The sequence below is a fragment of the Rhinopithecus bieti genome, unplaced genomic scaffold (assembly GCF_001698545.2).
Source record: "Rhinopithecus bieti isolate Rb0 unplaced genomic scaffold, ASM169854v2 scaffold_9237, whole genome shotgun sequence".
Classification (NCBI taxonomy): Eukaryota; Metazoa; Chordata; class Mammalia; order Primates; family Cercopithecidae; genus Rhinopithecus; species Rhinopithecus bieti.
The window spans coordinates 1,837,909-1,852,827 of NW_016806263.1; the positions used below are offsets into that span (position 1 = coordinate 1,837,909).

General features: G+C 38.2%; 2 protein-coding genes and 1 long non-coding RNA gene across 4 annotated transcripts in view; 1 reads left to right on the top strand and 2 right to left on the bottom strand.

Annotated features, from left to right (window-relative positions):
• Positions 1-1,585: 1,585 nt before the first annotated feature.
• Positions 1,586-4,194, bottom strand: LOC108531745 (protein FAM200B-like). The gene is made up of 2 exons (XM_017875346.1): positions 3,183-4,194; positions 1,586-1,821 (listed from the first exon to the last, which is right to left on the bottom strand). The coding sequence occupies exons 1-2, from the start codon at positions 4,179-4,181 to the stop codon at positions 1,780-1,782; spliced, it is 1,041 nt and encodes a 346-aa protein (XP_017730835.1). The 5' UTR covers positions 4,182-4,194; the 3' UTR covers positions 1,586-1,779.
• Positions 4,195-4,857: 663 nt separating this feature from the next.
• On the bottom strand, positions 4,858-13,991 carry LOC108531744 (protein FAM200B-like). Its single transcript, XM_017875345.1, is given in 9 exon segments — positions 4,858-6,966; positions 6,969-7,007; positions 7,010-7,054; positions 7,057-7,269; positions 7,272-7,442; positions 7,445-8,353; positions 8,824-9,050; positions 10,322-10,429; positions 13,813-13,991. Coding segments are annotated over 6 exon segments (1,956 nt in total). The 5' UTR covers positions 8,304-8,353; positions 8,824-9,050; positions 10,322-10,429; positions 13,813-13,991; the 3' UTR covers positions 4,858-6,337.
• Positions 13,992-14,003: 12 nt separating this feature from the next.
• The window catches only part of LOC108531747 (uncharacterized), a 16,269-nt gene continuing 15,353 nt past the window's right edge, over positions 14,004-14,919 (top strand). For both annotated transcript variants that reach the window (XR_001886266.1, XR_001886265.1), the window contains exon 1: positions 14,004-14,251. This is a non-coding gene — a long non-coding RNA (uncharacterized LOC108531747). The remainder of the gene's footprint in view (positions 14,252-14,919) is intronic.

A 14,919-nucleotide genomic window follows, 5' to 3' on the forward strand; every position in this document is an offset into this window, starting at 1 on the left:
TATGACTCACAATGTTTTGTTTACCAATAGAAACACTGTGAAATTCGACTAAAAGAGACAGAGTGGTTGAAATGAAAGAAGACAATCGAGCTCCCTAAATTCTACCAGCAGGAAATGGGCTGATAAAACTATTCAGTAGCAGACATGTGGTACTCCACATTAAAAAGGATGGCTCTGAGGGTTGGAGCCCCAGGTACAGAGGGCAGGTGTAGGAGCCACAGCTATTCCCAGGCTTAGTAACCTAATGGAGTTTGCCCATGGGACTTTGAAAGGGATTGGCTGTTTTCTTTTGGCTTTCATTTTCTCCCTTTTTGAATGGGAACGTCTATGACTGTTACCGTATATTTCTGTCCCACTACTGTTTTAGAGCACAGAACTTGCTTTCTAGTTTCACAGGTCCTTAGATATAAAACTTTGCCCCAGAATAGATTTATACTCAGAACTGCACCCATATCTAATTTAGATACAAGATTTGGGACTCTTTAGTTGAAACTTAGATGAGATTTGCACTTAAGCTGATGCTATAATGGGTTAAGATTTATGGGGACCTTAGGATGGGTGAATGTATTTTTCACATGGGATGGATGAGTCTTTGGGGACCAGAGGGTGGACTACAGTAGGCTTAATAATGGCCTCCCCAAAGATGTCTACATCCTACTCCCTGAAACCCATGAATATTACCTTACATGGTAAAAGAGATTTTACAAAGGAGACACAGAAACACACAAACCTCTGGATCAGAGACACAATTTCTTATTTACAATAAAAACAGCAGCCAGAGGCCGGGCACGGTGGCTCACGACTGTAATTCCAGCACTTTCGGAGGCCAAGGCAGGTGGATCACGAGGTCAGGAGATCGAGACCATCCTGGCTAACACAGTGAAACCCTGTCTCCACTAAAAATACAAAAAAAAAACTAGCCAGGCATGGTGGCAGGCACCCGTAGTACCAGCTGCTCTGGAGGCTGAGGCAGGAGTATGGCGTGAACCCAGGAGGCGGAGCTTGCAGTGAGCTGAGATCGCGCCACTGCACCCCAGCCGGGCGACAAAGCCAGACTCCACCTCAAAAAAAACAAAACAAACAAACAAACAAAAAAAACACACACAACAGCAGCCAGAGTAGCATTGTGTGTGTTCCCCATGCTCCAATTCCTGTAATGTAATACACTAAGGGCCAGGTGTTACCTCTGCGTGGAGTGGGTTGCACTACAAAAGAGGAGCCCCAAATTTTAAGTTTCTAGGCTTTTATAGGGCTGCTGACATGTCTGCCCATCTTCTCCAGAGAGATTACTCATTATTTCTGGAATGTTGGCAAATTCACCTCCTGGTGTGAGAAAAGAGAAGGCTTTATCTTTACTTCCCTGGGATGTGTTTACGGGAGGTGCTATCTCTAGCTTCACTATCCTGGAATGTTTCCTTTATACATTCTTAATTTGGATGTGAACACGGTCAAACACGGGATTCAGACTGCAGAAATACGAGCTATTCACAGAGAATTGTTTTCAACACTTTATTTCAAGCATCAAAAAAGAAAAAAATCAATTACCTTCAATAGAATAGAAAATCTGAAAATTAAATAAGGCTAGGCATGGTAGCAGATGGAAAGGTATTGCTACCCTGTATGATTTTAATGAGAATGACCATGCCAAATGATATCACCCAGTGGGATAACGGAGTACACAGAGAAGCAGAGGTTGAAATTAGTTTGAAGACTATGTTGTATATTACACAATATACATTGCTTAAGCATCAGCAACAATGTGAAGAAGCAACATCAATGTCATTTCTGGATGGTTACAGAAGTTATGTCAAAGTTAGATTTCTGAAAGTAAAAAAGGCAAAGAAAATTGCCACATATTTAATAATTACTCTTGGGAATGACTGCAAATTAGAGATGTTAGGTATTATTGATTCATGTATTCTTTAGCAAATGTATATTGAATACACACTATGTATCAGGCAAATGGACATCATCTCCCCACTATGGAAGACTAGTAATCAAATAATTACAAATTATATACTCCAAGGTGGCAGAATGACAATTAGCAATCAAAATTATTACATATTATATACTACAAGGAAAACAAAAAAATAAAATAATGGAGGATTTACCCTAGGGTGGTTAGAAAAGGTTTTTTTTAGGGAAGTAACATTTAATTTTTTTGAGACAGGGTTTCACTCTCTTGCTCAGGCTGGACTATAAGTGGTGCAGTCACAGATGACTGCAACTTCAAACTCCTGAGCTCAAGCGACCCTCCTGCCTCTGCCTCCCGAGTAGCTGGGACTACAGGTGTGCACCACCAAACCTGGCTTTTAAAAAATTTTAGTAGAAACAAGGTCTCACTATGTTGCCCAGGATGGTCTTGAACTCCTGGGCTCAACTGATCCTTCTGCCATGGCCTGCCGAAGTGCTGGGATTACAGGTCTGAGCCACCATGCCCAGTGAGGGGAAAGTAACATTTAATTCACTTATCCTAAGCATTTAAAATAGTGACCAGAGTGTTTATTAAAACCTAGCTCAGATCATTTCTCTCCTTTGCTTAAACCCTTCAACTGTTCTCTAGTCCACTGACAAAAGCCAGAGGCCCAATAATGGTCTTCAGAACCCTTCATGGTTTGGTTCCCCAATACTTCCCTGATCTTCCTTTTACTACTCTTTCTGTAGCACTTAATAGCTTCTACATATTATAAAGCTTATTTATTAGGTTTATTTTCAATTTCTCCTTGCCAGGGTATAAACTCTACTAGGGAATTATCTGTTTTGCTCACTTTTGTATCCCAAATGTCTCTGGAATAATTCCTGGCCTCTAACAGAAATTCATTAAATTTTGTTCAATGAACATAATTTTATTAAATACAACCAAAATTAAAACAAAAGTATCACAATGTTATAGTACCATTTAAATATAACATAGAAAATACTACAAAATAAGAAATGCAAAACAAAACTAGGTAAGATTTTATTTACTATGATGGGTGTGCTTGCCTGTTCATAAGTTCATTCCAGTCTGGAACACAGGAAGATAATGCTACCCGCATAGCTGCTGCACTATTTAGCCCATTTCTTTCCTTTGTTTTGAACTGGGTTAAGATGGAAAACCCTAGTTCACACAAACTAGTTGTTGTGAATGGTAGTAATAGTAGGACACTCTTTCTACTTAACAATGGAAAGTCTTCCTTTACCTTAATCCAAAATGCTGATAAACTTAAGGTCTCATAATCATTCTTCAATATATATGAAGAACTAAGCTGCAATAATTCATTCTCTTCTTCAGGCACCAAGTTTAGCTCAATTATTGATTCAGGGTTTCGAAAAGCAAATGGATCTTTTACCCAACTGTTTTCCCTTAATGTTTCAAATTTTTCTTCTGGAAAGAAATGGTTAAAAGTTTGAGATAGAGAAGTGAGATGCAACAATATCTCTAATTTTATTTCTTTCAAAAGGTTTTCATTAATAATATTCTCTTCAATATGCTGCAAAAATCTTGGAAACATGTAGTAGCTAGGACGATTACTTTTAAGTCTTACTTGCCATAACAATAATGTCTTTCGAAATCCCTGAATACGTTCAACATGTTGGAATACATCACTGTTTTTCCCCTGTAGTTTTAAACTCAGTTCATTAAGAATGCTAAAAATATCAGTTAAATATGCCAATTTTGTTACCCAAGTATCATCTTCAAAAATATTTGCCAAATGAGATTTTTTTTCAATGAGAAAAAAGTGAATCTCATTCCTGAGCTCATAAACCCTGCTTAGTATTTTCCCTTGAGACAACCAGCGAACTTTGGTATGATAAAGTAAGTGGGTATGGTTAGTTCCAATCTCTGAACAAAATGTTTCAAGAAGCCGGCTATTCAATGAGCTTCCTTTAATAAAATTAACAACTTTCACTGCATTTTTCAATACTTCCATGAGAGACTGTGGAATTTCTCTGGATGCTAAACCTTCACGATGTATAAAACAATGATTCCACACAGCAACATTATTAGTAACTTCTAGTAATTTTTTTATTACTCTACTATGTTTTCCAGTTATGGTTGCTGTGCCATCACTTGTAATTCCTTTACAGTTTTTCCAGTTTAATTTATATTGGCCAACTATGTGCCTTTCTAATTCTGTAAAAATATCTAATCCACTTAGGTGTGAAGTTAAATTTAAAAAACACAAAAAATCCTCCATAAAATCATCTTGCCACGCGTATCTGACNGTCAGGAGATCGAGACCATCCTGGCTAACACAGTGAAACCCTGTCTCCACTAAAAATACAAAAAAAAAACTAGCCAGGCATGGTGGCAGGCACCCGTAGTACCAGCTGCTCTGGAGGCTGAGGCAGGAGTATGGCGTGAACCCAGGAGGCGGAGCTTGCAGTGAGCTGAGATCGCGCCACTGCACCCCAGCCGGGCGACAAAGCCAGACTCCACCTCAAAAAAAACAAAACAAACAAACAAACAAAAAAAACACACACAACAGCAGCCAGAGTAGCATTGTGTGTGTTCCCCATGCTCCAATTCCTGTAATGTAATACACTAAGGGCCAGGTGTTACCTCTGCGTGGAGTGGGTTGCACTACAAAAGAGGAGCCCCAAATTTTAAGTTTCTAGGCTTTTATAGGGCTGCTGACATGTCTGCCCATCTTCTCCAGAGAGATTACTCATTATTTCTGGAATGTTGGCAAATTCACCTCCTGGTGTGAGAAAAGAGAAGGCTTTATCTTTACTTCCCTGGGATGTGTTTACGGGAGGTGCTATCTCTAGCTTCACTATCCTGGAATGTTTCCTTTATACATTCTTAATTTGGATGTGAACACGGTCAAACACGGGATTCAGACTGCAGAAATACGAGCTATTCACAGAGAATTGTTTTTCAACACTTTATTTCAAGCATCAAAAAAGAAAAAAATCAATTACCTTCAATAGAATAGAAAATCTGAAAAATTAAATAAGGCTAGGCATGGTAGCAGATGGAAAGGTATTGCTACCCTGTATGATTTTAATGAGAATGACCATGCCAAATGATATCACCCAGTGGGATAACGGAGTACACAGAGAAGCAGAGGTTGAAATTAGTTTGAAGACTATGTTGTATATTACACAATATACATTGCTTAAGCATCAGCAACAATGTGAAGAAGCAACATCAATGTCATTTCTGGATGGTTACAGAAGTTATGTCAAAGTTAGATTTCTGAAAGTAAAAAAGGCAAAGAAAATTGCCACATATTTAATAATTACTCTTGGGAATGACTGCAAATTAGAGATGTTAGGTATTATTGATTCATGTATTCTTTAGCAAATGTATATTGAATACACACTATGTATCAGGCAAATGGACATCATCTCCCCCACTATGGAAGACTAGTAATCAAATAATTACAAATTATATACTCCAAGGTGGCAGAATGACAATTAGCAATCAAAATTATTACATATTATATACTACAAGGAAAACAAAAAAATAAAATAATGGAGGATTTACCCTAGGGTGGTTAGAAAAGGTTTTTTTTAGGGAAGTAACATTTAATTTTTTTGAGACAGGGTTTCACTCTCTTGCTCAGGCTGGACTATAAGTGGTGCAGTCACAGATGACTGCAACTTCAAACTCCTGAGCTCAAGCGACCCTCCTGCCTCTGCCTCCCGAGTAGCTGGGACTACAGGTGTGCACCACCAAACCTGGCTTTTTAAAAAATTTTAGTAGAAACAAGGTCTCACTATGTTGCCCAGGATGGTCTTGAACTCCTGGGCTCAACTGATCCTTCTGCCATGGCCTGCCGAAGTGCTGGGATTACAGGTCTGAGCCACCATGCCCAGTGAGGGGAAAGTAACATTTAATTCACTTATCCTAAGCATTTAAAATAGTGACCAGAGTGTTTATTAAAACCTAGCTCAGATCATTTCTCTCCTTTGCTTAAACCCTTCAACTGTTCTCTAGTCCACTGACAAAAGCCAGAGGCCCAATAATGGTCTTCAGAACCCTTCATGGTTTGGTTCCCCAATACTTCCCTGATCTTCCTTTTTACTACTCTTTCTGTAGCACTTAATAGCTTCTACATATTATAAAGCTTATTTATTAGGTTTATTTTCAATTTCTCCTTGCCAGGGTATAAACTCTACTAGGGAATTATCTGTTTTGCTCACTTTTGTATCCCAAATGTCTCTGGAATAATTCCTGGCCTCTAACAGAAATTCATTAAATTTTTGTTCAATGAACATAATTTTATTAAATACAACCAAAATTAAAACAAAAGTATCACAATGTTATAGTACCATTTAAATATAACATAGAAAAATACTACAAAATAAGAAATGCAAAAACAAAAACTAGGTAAGATTTTATTTACTATGATGGGTGTGCTTGCCTGTTCATAAGTTCATTCCAGTCTGGAACACAGGAAGATAATGCTACCCGCATAGCTGCTGCACTATTTAGCCCATTTCTTTCCTTTGTTTTGAACTGGGTTAAGATGGAAAACCCTAGTTCACACAAACTAGTTGTTGTGAATGGTAGTAATAGTAGGACACTCTTTCTACTTAACAATGGAAAGTCTTCCTTTACCTTAATCCAAAATGCTGATAAACTTAAGGTCTCATAATCATTCTTCAATGTATATGAAGAACTAAGCTGCAATAATTCATTCTCTTCTTCAGGCACCAAGTTTAGCTCAATTATTGATTCAGGGTTTCGAAAAGCAAATGGATCTTTTACCCAACTGTTTTCCCTTAATGTTTCAAATTTTTCTTCTGGAAAGAAATGGTTAAAAGTTTGAGATAGAGAAGTGAGATGCAACAATATCTCTAATTTTATTTCTTTCAAAAGGTTTTCATTAATAATATTCTCTTCAATATGCTGCAAAAATCTTGGAAACATGTAGTAGCTAGGACGATTACTTTTAAGTCTTACTTGCCATAACAATAATGTCTTTCGAAATCCCTGAATACGTTCAACATGTTGGAATACATCACTGTTTTCCCCTGTAGTTTTAAACTCAGTTCATTAAGAATGCTAAAATATCAGTTAAATATGCCAATTTTGTTACCCAAGTATCATCTTCAAAATATTTGCCAAATGAGATTTTTTTTCAATGAGAAAAAAGTGAATCTCATTCCTGAGCTCATAAACCCTGCTTAGTATTTTCCCTTGAGACAACCAGCGAACTTTGGTATGATAAAGTAAGTGGGTATGGTTAGTTCCAATCTCTGAACAAAATGTTTCAAGAAGCCGGCTATTCAATGAGCTTCCTTTAATAAAATTAACAACTTTCACTGCATTTTCAATACTTCCATGAGAGACTGTGGAATTTCTCTGGATGCTAAACCTTCACGATGTATAAAACAATGATTCCACACAGCAACATTATTAGTAACTTCTAGTAATTTTTTTATTACTCTACTATGTTTTCCAGTTATGGTTGCTGTGCCATCACTTGTAATTCCTTTACAGTTTTCCAGTTTAATTTATATTGGCCAACTATGTGCCTTTCTAATTCTGTAAAAATATCTAATCCACTTAGGTGTGAAGTTAAATTTAAAAAACACAAAAAATCCTCCATAAAATCATCTTGCCACGCGTATCTGACGTAAACTAAAAGTGTCGTGCAGCTTCCAATATCAGTGCTTTCATCAAGCTGGATTGCAAAATCTATACCAGACTGTAACCGAGTAATAAGCATTGTTTCTAAATGTTCTGCAATAGTACAAATTCGAAGAGATACTGTGTTATCATTAGGTATAGTTTTTAATTTATCAGCGGATTTATCATCAAATATTGTACGCACCATATCCAAACACGCTGGAAGAATAATTTTTTCAGCAGCTGTGTTAGCTATTTTCTCTTTTGCCACACGATATGCAACTAAATATGATGATAATAAGGCTTTCTCACTAACAGTAGAACAACTAAGAAATTGTGTTGATAACTTTACGTCTTTTTTCTTTCTTTGAAAATATTCAAGAGGCTTATCAATAAGTTCAGCATGCTGAGTTTCTAAGTGCCTTTTTAATTTTGAAGGTTTTAAGCTTTCATTTGCAAGAATATTATTACAAATAACACACTGAGGTCTGTCATTTTCAAAGGGTTTTTCACATTTGATAAAGCCGTATTTTAAGTAATCTTCATTATAACGTCTTGCACTTACTTTTTTCTTTTTGAAATGCGGCTCAAATGAACTTGAAGTTTGCAAACTGGAGTCAGTATTTTTCTCAATATTGTCACTATTCACAATTCCAGATTCAACAGATGAACTTGAACATGCTTCTGTATATTTCACTTCACTATTCCTCTTTCTTTTAATAAAGAAATGATCCATTTTAATAGCAATTTGTTCCCGTTTGATTAAAATGTTATAATTGGCATTAACTCAAAAAAGAAGAAAAAAATATATAGTCTAAATAACATATTTTTAAAAACTACCCTCAAAGTTTGCAATTGAATCTCAACTGAATATCTGACTTCACAACTAGTTGCAAGTAATTAAAATATAAAATGTGACTGTAAAACATTAACCTTGCTATTATAAAAATCAAGCAAGACACCCCTGAATAAATGACTGAAAACCATTTCTTAGCCAATATACATTCTATTCATCATATCCCCTCCATCAAATAACCCTCTCACATATTGAAATTGAACTCAGCATTCCTTGTAATGTGCACAATTCAGGCAAAGGATTCATGCAAAACACTTTGGTATTTTACATTTTATTTTGTTTTTTTTAAAAAAAGTTCATTGTGACTCACAGAATTGATTTCATGCCTCACTAATGGGTCTCACATATACTGTGAAAAACACTGATATAGAGACATTTTGTGCCTTTGCTGTGTTGGTACCTTGAGTATGTCTGCTTGATGATGAAAGAGACTAGCTGATCTGCTAGGCTGTTGACTTGTATAAGAACATCTTGAAGTGGTGGGAATTTATCTTAGATTTTCATTCCTGAATCATTTTTATGGTCTGATCTAGTGAGGAGCCAATGAGGTTTTCCATGGCTAGGTCAAATATCGGGTTGGAGCTGATGGTATATTTTTATGGAACTCTCCTGGAATGCATCCTTGACCTGGGAATAAGACCAGAGATAAGACATTAAAGAATCACAGTACAAAGTAATATCACTGCCAGCTATGGGGGCCTTTATGATATCCGAGATCATGGATGGTGAGGCAAAAAGTCTATAGCTCTCTTTATCACTATCTTATATTGGCTTAGGCCTATTTCTGTAAGGCAAACCACTTTGAGATTGGTAAAGAGAAAAACAGTAACAGTAAAACCCAGAAGTTGGCATCAGGAGTTGGAAAGTATATTAGCAAAACAGAATACAGCAAGCCATGAAGGACTATAGCTTATTCACCATACATACTTCCTTTTTGCTTGGCCGCACCTATCTTGGTCATGCCTGCCTCGGTAGTGCTGCACTGCTCTCTTGGATCATGGTATATTTCAGTCTTATGACCGTAACAGTAGTTTCAACTTTTCCTTATACACTTTTCCATCAAATTACCTCAAATTTTTTGGGAGGGGTGCAGTCTTACATTTACTGTAGTGTTTATTAAAAATTCAACATGTCTTAACTGTGTTAATACTGTATGTTTATTATGACTGTTTACATTAATTGTATTTTCTTATTTTTGTATTGTTAATGATCTGGTATCTAGGTGGTTCCTCGATGACTGCAGAGGTACTACCTCTCCCAGGGTTAGCTAATTCCTATGCAAACTAACCAGTCCAGAATCCCCCCACCCCTAACACAGACATCTTGGGTTCTTATACTCCTGGCCAATATTGCCCTGTCCTAATCACTCCAGGACCAGCTACCAGGCAACTAGGGATATCCCCTGTGCCCCAAGTCAGCCAAAATTATTTAAACTCGCCAATTTTAATACTGTTCAGGCCTGCTTATCCAGTTTTGCCCATCCCTTCCTAAGAAAACCGAATAAAGGCTTTCCTGCAGCTTCCTTGTACTTCCTCTCCCCACTGACCCTGCTGCTTCTAGGTATGGTACCCTTGCATGGTGTAAGGTGCTATGCTTCCTGTTTCTAGGGATCCAGGAGTATAAACATTTCTTCTTTCATGATAATCATTTTCACATCTACATCTCTTACCATATCTGACTAAAATAAATCCTGGGTACATTTAAAAACACTGTTATTTTGTGTTATTGGTCTAGTTACAAAGTTGTATAGTTTGGCCCTAAACCTCTTTTCCTGATCAGTTTTACCTTTTAATACAATTATTTTGCAGACCATGAGTTCTTCTAGGAAATCAAAGTCCTAAATGCTTTAATGATGGTTAAATAGCTAGAGATTTATTACATATGGCACCTGATTGTACCTTAAAAGATGTGCAGCTCGGAGAGAATTCAGGACCTGGTAGATGCGTTTGACTTAATCTTGGTTAGATGCTTCCTTGAAAGATGACGTTACAAATTCTGAACCTTGGCTGGAAAGGGACAAAGCTTTTCTTATTAGGTTTTATGTCCTCTGCCAAAGACAATAGCAGGACTAAAGAGTTTATGGTACATATGTCTTGGATGTCCCAGCACAGTGGGTGGTCATCAATATATTAGACCAGAACTACACTGCTGAAAGCAAATGCATCTAGATCTCTTTTTAATGCATAAGAAAAGTTGAAGGGCAATACACAGCCTTGAGGCAGTCTAAACCAGATAAACACCTGCCTGAAAGGGAATATTGACTCTTCCTTCCATAGTTAGAAGTTCATATAAGGATGCTAACATGTTTTAATGCTTCAACTTTCCCCCAAGAAACCTCAAACTACTACAATTTTGTCCTTCTGCCATCTCTCCCTATTTATCATATGTAGCTCAAGAAAAAGTGCTAAACAAAACATGCTAAACAAAACGTGCTACAAAGTCTTTTGTTTGACTTTCTTTACTTACATCTCTGAAAGCAGCTTTAATGAGAAGCCAGAGGAATTTTAGGGGAGAAGTTCAAACCTGAGGTTCTGGCCTAACCACAAGTTCCGGAACTTTACTTTAAATAGACATTCTCAATTAGTACTCAATGTAAATCAGAGCATGTTCATACCCCAACACGATCAAGTACACCAGTGTGATTCCATAACTCAGGTGGGTTCTGCTGGTCAAAAACAACAAAGACTACAAATGTGTACACTGATGCTTAAAATGTGTGCACTGAAACTGGCTCCTGTGGCTACATGGCAACATTTCCAAGTAATAACTTCATTCAGCTATCCATCTATTTAGCCTCCCTTAAGAATTACAATTAAGGTAATCAAATATTTGTAGTTGAAAGTTTCCCATACACCAAGGTGTACTAACATGGTCATATGATTGAGGTTAGTGATTTTCCACTAATAAATCTTATCTACTTGTTCCTAGAATAGTGCTTGCTGTATGGTAGTTACTCAACGTATTTGAAAGAATGAGAAAATTAATGACACCTGTAGTAAACTGTACAATGTACATTCTATTTTTATCACAGTCAGTAACAAATAAGTTATCCAACTATATTTGACAATTTGGAAATATGTAAGACAAAGGCTAATACAACATATTATTTAAAAAAGGATTGTCGAAGATTCTATTTCATAATAAACTGCTTATATTAAGAAATAGTAGAAACAAAGATCCTATAAAAACATACATGTAAATTTAGATTTAGCTTTTAAAGCTTAGAACCTAAATCTACCTGAAAAAAAGAAACATACATTAAAAGTATCTTATTTTACATTACTCTATATATGGATCATTATTCTCTTAGAAGCAATTGTCTTTTAACCATTCCATTCTTTCATATTCTTACTTTACATGTTTCAATGCCCCCTTGAAAGTTTATAACACTAGTTCAGTTACTATTGTATTAAAAAGTTATTTTTAAAGGGTTTACTCTCCCTCCTAAATCAGACAGTTCACCTACTACTGTCTATATATATCGTAGTAGTATATAGCAGTGGCAGTATATTAGGGAACAGATCTCGTAGATGTGGTGATGAAAGCATGGGGAAGTTCTTTTTTAACTGAATAGGATGCGAGGTATCATCTAAGCAAGAGGCCCAAGTAGAAAATGTTGCAAGTTTGTCAGAAGAAAACATGAAATATTAATAATTGTTTAGGAATGTGATAATATGATGGACTAGGAGAATGTTTTAAGATTTTTAGTCTGCCGGGCGCGGTGGCTCAAGCCTGTAATCCCAGCACTTTGGGAGGCCGAGACGGGCGGATCACGAGGTCAGGAGATCGAGACCATCCTGGCCAACACGGTGAAACCCCATCTCTACTAAATATACAAAAAATTAGCCGGGCGATGTGGCGGGCGTCTGTAGTCCCAGCTACTCGGGAGGCTGAGGCAGGAGAATGGCGTAAACCCGGGAGGCGGAGCTTGCAGTGAGCCGAGATCGCGCCACTGCATTCCAGCCTGGGCGACAGAGCAAAGACTCCGTCTCAATAAAAAAAAAAAAAAGATTTTTAGTCTGGCGGGTTGTCTTCCTTGCTTAATGCAATGATTGTTGTTATAATGTTTGATAGTCTAAAATTCCCTGTCACTAATCTTTTATATCCTAAGATATATCTCTAGTGTGCTGTGAGTATCATCTTCCGAAAATACAGCTCTAATCAGCTTCTTCATAACTGGAAAAGCATTTAATGGCACCGAGCTTGTGTAACGTCTTCAGGATAATATCCTCTAAGGTTAAGCCTCATCTTTTCAGGTTTCTCCTCCATCACATGATCTCCATACATTCCACATTTCAGTGCTAAAAGTATGGAAATTCTTTAAATAGTTCATGCACTTTCATGTCTCTGCTTCTGGCTACTATTCCCTTTGCCTGGAATACTCTTGTTGGGTCATATGAAGTCCTATTTATTCTTTTTTACTTAGTTCAAATGCTACAGCAGTCATACATTCAACTAACATTTAGCTACCTACAGTCCTAAAGTATGTCAGGCACTGGAGATACTTAACAGTGACATATTAAAATAACAGAATATCCGTTCAGCTATTAAGATGAATGAGGTGGAGTTACACAACACTGACAAATCTCAAAAACATTATGTAAAACAAGCTAGCTGCAGAAAGATGTACACATTACTGATTGCATAAAGGTGGTTGGGAGAGTGGTTTCCTTGGGCAAAAGAGAAGAGAATGAGATGGGGCAGAGCTGACAAAGGACTTCAATCACTTAATATAATCATTTATTTCTCCAGTTCAGTGGTGAGTACACATGTATTACAGTTTCGTGTTTACCTTTTGTCTGTCTAAAATCGTCTATATTAAAAAAGGATTTATAAGGCTGGATACCTTCCTGAAGGCACTGCAAAACTGTCATACAGCCACTAACTTAAAATTACCTTCCACCTCTTGCATTTCCCTTTGTTTCCTGTTTTGATATTGCGCACACATTAGTTAGTACACTAGGCCTTAAGAGGGGAAACTGCCAGGTACCAGCTTTAGCTAGATTAAAACATGACCCTCTTCCCAGGAGACTCCTGACCGGTTTTCTCGTCCTCCAGGTACCCAACTAGGATTCCAAAGAACTTTGGCCTGAACCCCTCGGCCGACCCTAGCATAATCGCCCTTCAGGCCCGGATTGCTGCTGCTCTCACCTTCCCTCAATTCATACGGGGGGCAAAACAAGACTGTATTTCCCCGCAACGAACCCTGGAGTGTTTCGCTTTAGCGGACTCCGGTCCACTCCCATCAGAGGTTGTCCTTCTTTCGCCTCACCTCCAGCCCAGACGCAGCAACCTGGCCGGGCCCAGCGCCGCAAACCTCAGGTCTCTGCAGCGGAGGTGCACCTCGACTCTCCCCACAATTCCCCCCGCAACACCACTTCCGGCTTACCTCACAAATTCCACATTCCAGCCGGAAAGACCTGGGTAGGCCTTCTGCGCATGCGTAAGACCGGGGCGGCGTCCGGGAGTCGAGAGAGCCGGCGGTGCAGGCTTCACTTTTCCACTTCCCTACACAGTGCCGGCAGTCTCGCGGGATTTCCTCCTCTCGCGGGAGTTATTTGAATGCCTGAGCGGTAAAGACTCCCTAGGGGCCTGGAGGGGGGATGCCCTCTGACAAGAAGCCTGAGGAGACGCCGCGGAGCGCTCTGCCTCTAGGTTGGTGGGCGGGTCGGCTGTAGCTGAACGCGGACAGGATTTGTCCGGACAGAGTCCCAGAGCCATGGGAGCGAAAAGAGACGGCTGCGGATTAAGAAGGCCTTTCGGCTGGCGCAGCAGCCGCACCACAACCAGGGGAAGCTGGTGGTGGCGCTGAATCGCTCCTGCCGCGGGTAAGCGCTCCCGGCCCGCGCCCGCCCCAGCCCGGACCTGGCGGGGCCAGGACGCTGGTTCATACACTCCAAGGTGGTTTTCAGTCTTTGTGGAAGAGTTAGAGAATTTTGAACTTTGATATCGTTTCACCTATTTACTTCTTTAGAGAATAGCATTGTGTTTAATAATCATAGTATTAGTGTGCGACTCTTTCAGTTAGCAGGTCATTGGTTTTTTAACATAAACCTGCATTTCATTACATAGGTTTAAATATGTATGTATATTTCTGTCCTCGAATGATTGTAACAAAGCACATTTCTTGGTCATTAACAAGATAGATTCGTGCAAATAAGTGCATCTTTGTCACAAACCAAGTATTTTTCTGGTTGAGATATATATATATTTATGTGTGTACATATATATGAAACAAAATATATAAAGGAGAATATATATATATTCTTATATATTTATAATATATACTCCTTTATTTTTTGGTTTGACATATATGTCATATATATGGTTTTTTTTAAATTCTACCTTAAAGAAGCAGGGAAACAAATGTTAGATACAGAAGCTTGAATTTCAACTCTGAAACTTAATGCGACTTTATCAGCATTTCTCTTCCTCAAGCTACTTACTTCTTGTAGGATTACACAATCAAATGTTTTAAAAATTTTGATTCTCCCAC

Bases quoted from the DNA above. Each gene is read 5' to 3' on its own strand.
- LOC108531745 (XM_017875346.1), bottom strand. From the start codon at position 4,181: ATGGAGGATTTTTTGTGTTTTTTAAATTTAACTTCACACCTAAGTGGA. The intron at 1,822-3,182 runs GTAAAGGAAGAC...TTTTACTTTCAG, and splicing joins TATCAGCATTTTGGATTAAG to AAATCTAACTTTGACATAAC.